Source organism: Tachyglossus aculeatus, chromosome X1, assembly GCF_015852505.1.
Source record: "Tachyglossus aculeatus isolate mTacAcu1 chromosome X1, mTacAcu1.pri, whole genome shotgun sequence".
Lineage (NCBI taxonomy): Eukaryota > Metazoa > Chordata > Mammalia > Monotremata > Tachyglossidae > Tachyglossus > Tachyglossus aculeatus.
In genome coordinates, this window is record NC_052101.1 from 74202724 (window position 1) to 74208723 (window position 6000).

The window sequence follows — 6000 nt, forward strand, 5'->3', positions numbered from 1 at the left end:
TAACATTTATATTTGGCAATAAAAGCAAAAAAAAGAGAAAGAAAGCCCTACCAGTTGTGAGGATTTTATACTAAATAGACTAAGCAAATGAACAGTCAGTGGTTGCAGGAGCCATGCTCAGGGTGACACAAAATATCCTACTTTAAATGGATTCAGTTTTCAGGAAATTTCTGCAACCTTACTGATGGTCCTTATCATTCATTCATTCAATTGTAATTACTGAGCACTTACTGTGAGCAGAGCACTGTACTAAGTGCTGGGGAGAGTACAGTATAACAATAAACAGACATATTCTCTGCCCACAATGAGCTTACAATCTAGAGGACGAGTTTACATCCCCAATCTGTATTTCTGTCCTCTCCAAGCTCTGTTCCCCTAGGTTCACAGCAACTAGTCACTCCGACAAGGCGGGTGGAAGACTCCATTTCGGAAGTAGAAAGTGTCCTTGATGACCCGAGACCTGGCATGAGCTGGAGCTTTGGCTTCTTTTACAGCGTCACCTGAAAAAACACCAAAATCTCAGAAGCTTGGCTGTCATGTGATTCAGCAGCTCCCTACCCTCAGGAGGAAGGCGGGACAACAGGAAGCACCACACTGACTCCAAGACCATGCATTGCCTGCTTTGCTCCTGCCCTATTGTCTAGCCTTGCAAATTGACTGGTCGGTTCCTTTCTAGACTGTAAGCTCCTTGTGGGCAGGGAATGTGTCTACCAACTCTGATGTACTGTACTCCCCCAAGCACTTAGTAAGGTGTTCTGCATCCAGTAAGTGCTCAATAAATACTACTGATTGATTTCTTGCTTTCCTCCTCCGGCTGGTGATATCAGCAGTGAGTTCAGATGGCAGTCAATCAACCTATCGATAGTATTTATTAAGTGCCTCCTGTGTGCCAGGAACTGTTCTCAGACACCTGTCTACATGTTTTGTTGTCTGTCTCCCTCTTCTAGACTGTGAGCCCGTTGTTGGGCAGGGACCATCTCTATATGTTGCCGACTTGTACTTTCCAAGCACTTGGTACAGTGCTCTGCACACTGTAAGCGCTCAATAAACACGATTGAATGAATGAATGAATGAGAGTACAATAGAATGAGTAGATAATTGATCCAGGACCCTAAGTAGCTTACAATGTAGGGGGATCGGGGCGGGGGGGGTGGGGGAGACCAACACTAACATAAATTACAGGTAAGAGAAGTAAGAGAGCATAAAGGTATATACATGAGTGCTCGAAGGGGTTGTGAGCATTTAAGTTCTTAGATCAATCAACCAATCAATGACATTTATTGAGTGCTGACTGGGCACAAAGCACTGTACTAAGTGCTTGGGAAAGTACAGTACAATAGAACTGGTAGACACGTTCCCTGCCCACAAGGAGCTTACCTGGCAGTTGGGAGTCCATAAAGTGGGGAGATTAGAAATCAATCAAGGAAGACCCCCCTGGAAGAGGTGTGATTTCAGATTTAATTCACCTCTATGCCCAGGCCAGAAGAAACATTTTATAAATTAATTCACATTTTTACACGCCTGCAGTCTGATTCCTTCTAGGTTCTGGGCTGTATTCAATGTGGAATCTAGCTTCCTGTACCCCTCCAAAAGGAATCCCCACTCCAATCCCTCGGGGGGAAAGTTTGACTTGAGTGAGAAGCACAGGGCCTGTTCCCAATCTGTAGCCATAACCCCACAGGGCAGCTCGGAGAGCAGCCGCACCAATTCTGGCCCTTATCAGGCCCGAGGCCAAAGGGTGCATTTGATATAGTCTTCAGCTGGGAGAGAAGGGGCAGGGGGGGCCTCTGCTTGGCTCAGGGCCCAAGGCCAAGCACGGGCCCAATCCTGACCTGCCTTCCCTTCCCTTCCCTCCAGGGAAGCTCTCTTTTCCTCTCAATCCTGGTGCCGATGGAAAGCTAATGAGCTCTTTGCCATTTCTGAATTCACCCTGAACAAATCCCACTCAGTTTTTAATGTATTTATTTATTTTCAAAAATCTCAAAATGTGTCAGAAAAGCCACCCAGCTACTGGTATCCATGACAGGATGTATAAAACCTTTTTAAAGAGCCATTTATAACAAGATGGAAAGGAACTGCTGGCTGACAACTTGGGTAGAGTGGACTCCAGATGTTTTGCTCAATTAAAATATGGGAAAAAGGAAGGGGAAGGGAAGGATGACGCCCGGAAAAAGGAAAAAAATGAGAGAGGGGCCTAGCGGATGGAAAATCACCCCAGTTCCACCAACAGTAAGGAGGGGACCCTAGCCTTACCTAAGCACCATCCATAGTCCCAGGATGACAGGACAGGGTACTTGAACCTCTCCTCAGGCTTTTGCTGCTGCCTCTCCCTCAGATACTGGCGTCTCCCTCTGCCCTCATGGGAGATGCCCTGGTACAGCAACTGCAACATCCAAGGACTGGCAGGACTCATCTCAGCCAGGAGAGGCTCGGCCTTCACACACTCCCTTTGGCCTTTCTTCTCTGCCTCCCGCAGAGGCCAGACCCCCACTCCCCTTTTCCCAAAGCGCTGGGTCTCTGTGCCCTCATATTTAAGGGAGTTGGTGATGGTGGGCAGAAGGCCCTTCTGGGTGGAGATCAGGTGTCTCTTCACGGGGCCAGGGGCTTTAAGATGACCCTTGCCATAATGAACTCTCCAGGCTACTCTACTATAGGTTTCCTTTTCTATGAGTTCCCGCCAGCAATTCTGGTTGTGTGTCGTGAGCAGATCCTTCATTCTTGAAGGCTGGACGGAAACAGGGAGAGAGAGGTCTTTGATCGATAGAACAGGCAGCGGCAACTCTAGCCCTGAGCTCCGGTGTGTTTGGGATAAGTCACTTCCAGGTGGCCTCTGGTCTCCATGGAGATTGGGCCCCGGGATTGAGTTCTTACTGTTACCAAGGGAGGCTATTTCTCCTCAGCAACCCCACTGACAGACAGGAGGCACCATCAAGGGAAGGAGTCAAACCTAATTAGGCAGCTGGAAGTCAGAGAAAGATTAATTGCTCTCCTCCTGGGGGTGCAGGGGACAAAGAGGGAAGGGCAGAGCTTTGCTAAGGCAATAAACTGGGGATTCAGACCATGGGAGTGTCACCCAGCACAGTGGCTTCTCATAGGAACTCTCAGAGCACACCAGCTGTCCTAGGCAGACCCTCTTTTTTTATGGAATTTATTATGCGCTTAGTGCTGGGCAGGGAATGTGTCTGTGTATTGTTATATTGTAATCATAATAATAATTGTGGTATTTAAGTGCTTAGCATGTGACAGGTACCGTACTAAGCACTGGGATGCATACAAGCAAATCAGCCCACATGGGGCTCCCAGACTCAGTCCCCATTTTACAGATGAGGTAACTGAGGCCCAGAGAGGTAAAGTGACTTGCCCAAGGTTACACAGGAGACAAGTGGCAGAGCCAGGATTAGAACCCAGGTCCTCTGACTCCCAGGCCCGTGTTCTTTCCACTAGGCCATACTGCTTCTCTGTCCACACTGTTACTCTTCTCTGTCCATCAATCTGTCCCCAGCACTGGACTCAGGAGAGATCACTTTGGGGGCATTATTGAGTACTAGAGCAATAAAGTGGAAGTCACTGGGCCCCTGACGAGGGGCTATAAGCACACATGGCCACTTCTGCTCTTGCTTTGGATGGAACCAGGCCCTGTTTTGGGGTGGGAGGCTAGACCAGCCAGTTGATTGGACTTGAGCTGACCCAAGCCCATGCAGGGCTCTTGGAGCCTTTAAGAGAAGAATTCTTAGGTGCCTGTAAAGGTTGATCTATAGTCATCTCTGCAGGCAGAGGGAGGGATAAGATGATCCCCCAAAGTGCTTTCTTGACCTGAGGATAAACACCCTTGGTCACAGTGACACCTAGTGGCGCTGGAGACGTGCTGAACCACACCCAAGGATTTATTTGGGTACGCAATCCTCCATTCATAAATCCTCCATCCCTTCTTTTCTCCCTTCTTCTCCCTCAAACACCAAACAATAAAGTAACTGCGCACATGTACACACACTGTTCACTCGGAGACAACACACAGGCACTTTTGTTGAAACAACTGAACAAGCTATGCAAACCTAGTGCTTCAGTGTCTGTCTTTTAAAGCTGAAAATCCAGTTTGGGACGAGGCAGGAGAAGGAGAAAGAGGAAGAGCATGCCGAGCTGAAAAACAGGTGGGACTCATTAACTAATAAGCAGCTTCCCAGGCTGCAGGGCCACAATCAAACAACTCCACAATCAAACAACTCTCCTCTTCCAGCCTCCCTTCCTGTCCACTGAGAACATACAAAGCAGCCATTAAAGGAAAGGTGTCCAGGTTTTAACTAAGCCAGACTGATCTCAAATGGAGAACAGATCAGAACAAAGCTGCAAACTCAAAAATGGAGATCCTGGAAGTACCCATAAAGTTGTGAGGACAGGCTCTCTCCCCCTAGCATCCTTAATTAGGGCCCTCCCTCTCACAGACCTCCAGTGCAGAGAGACCTTCTAGATAGGAGCCTGATCATTTTTCACTCAACCCCTGGATAAAGGTGGGGTGGGATGTGGTGAGAATGCCAAAAAGAAGACATTGGAAATCACTCTCAAACTCTGCCCAGCTCCAGATAACTCCCTTCTCCCAGCATTTCTTGGGAACCAAGTTTGGAATTACAAACAAGCTGAAATTCTGCTGACTAGGGAAAGACCCTATGTTTTGCTGTCATGCTTGACTGAGATTTAAAAAAAATACCCCATCCATTCCATGCTGTAAGCATCAACATGATAGATACCACAATCTGGGTAGAGAAGGAAGAGAAATGACTTGCTTTGGACATCCTAGTCACATTACTGTTAAATGATTTGCACATTTGGGAGGCCAGAGAGTCCCAACTCAGGAGTTACTCTGGTTTCTTCAATCCAAAAGATCATTCTGACTCTACAAGTCCTGCTACTCAATCAATCAACCAATCAATCAATCAATCGTATTTATTGAGCACTTACTGTGTGCAGAGCACTGTACTAAGCGCTTGGGAAGTACAAGTTGGCAACATATACAGACAGTCCCTACCCAACAGTGGGCTCACAGTCTAGAAGGGGGAGACAGAGAACAAAACCAAACATATTAACAAAATAAAATAAATAGAATAGATATGTACAAGTAAAATAAATAGAGTAATAAATATGTACAAACATATATACATATATACAGGTACTGTGGGGAAGGGAAGGAGGTAAGATGGGGGGGATGGAGAGGGGACAAGGGGGAGAGGAAGGAGGAGGATCAGTCTGGGAAGGCCTCCTGGAGGAGGTGAGCTCTCAGTAGGGCCTTGAAGGGAGGAAGAGAGCTAGCTTGGCAGATGTTGGGAGGGAGGGCATTCCAGGACAGGGGGATGACGTGGGCTGGGGGTCGATGGCGGGACAGGTGAGAACGAGGCACAGTGAGGAGATTAGCGGCAGAGGAGTGGAGGGTGCGGGCTGGGCTGGAGAAGGAGAGAAGGGAGGTGAAGTAGGAGGGGGTGAGGTGATGGAGAGCCTTGAAGCCGAGGGTGAGGAGTTTCTGCCTGATGCGCAGATTGATTGGTAGCCACTGGAGATTTTTGAGGAGTGGAGTAACATGCCCAGAGTGTTTCTGGACAAAGACAATCCGGGCAGCGGCGTGAAGTATGGATTGAAGTGGGGAGAGACACGAGGATGGAAGATCAGAGAGGAGGCTGATGCAGTAGTCCAGACGGGATAGGATGAGAGCTTGAACGAGCAGGGTAGCGGTTTGGATGGAGAGGAAAGGGCAGATCTTGGCAATGTTGCGGAGCTGAGACTGGCAGGTTTTGGTGATGGCTTGGATATGAGGGGTGAATGAGAGAGCGGAGTCGAGGATGACACCAAGTTTGTGGGCTCGTGAGACGGGAAGGATGGTAGTGCCGTCAACAGTGATGGGAAAGTCAGGGAGAGGGCAGGGTTTGGGAGGGAAGACAAGGAGTTCAGTCTTGGACATGTTGCGTTTTAGGTGGCGGGCAGACATCCAGATGGAGATGTCCTGAAGGCAGGAGG

At 48.3% G+C, this 6000-nt stretch overlaps 1 protein-coding gene across 1 annotated transcript; it reads right to left on the reverse strand.

Moving 5' to 3' along the window:
- Nucleotides 1–390: 390 nt before the first annotated feature.
- On the reverse strand, nt 391–2716 carry LOC119950058 (protein ATP6V1FNB). The gene is made up of 2 exons (XM_038772002.1): nt 2254–2716; nt 391–500 (listed from the first exon to the last, which is right to left on the reverse strand). The coding sequence occupies exons 1-2, from the start codon at nt 2714–2716 to the stop codon at nt 391–393; spliced, it is 573 nt and encodes a 190-aa protein (XP_038627930.1).
- Between the last annotated feature and the right edge of the window lie 3284 nt (nt 2717–6000).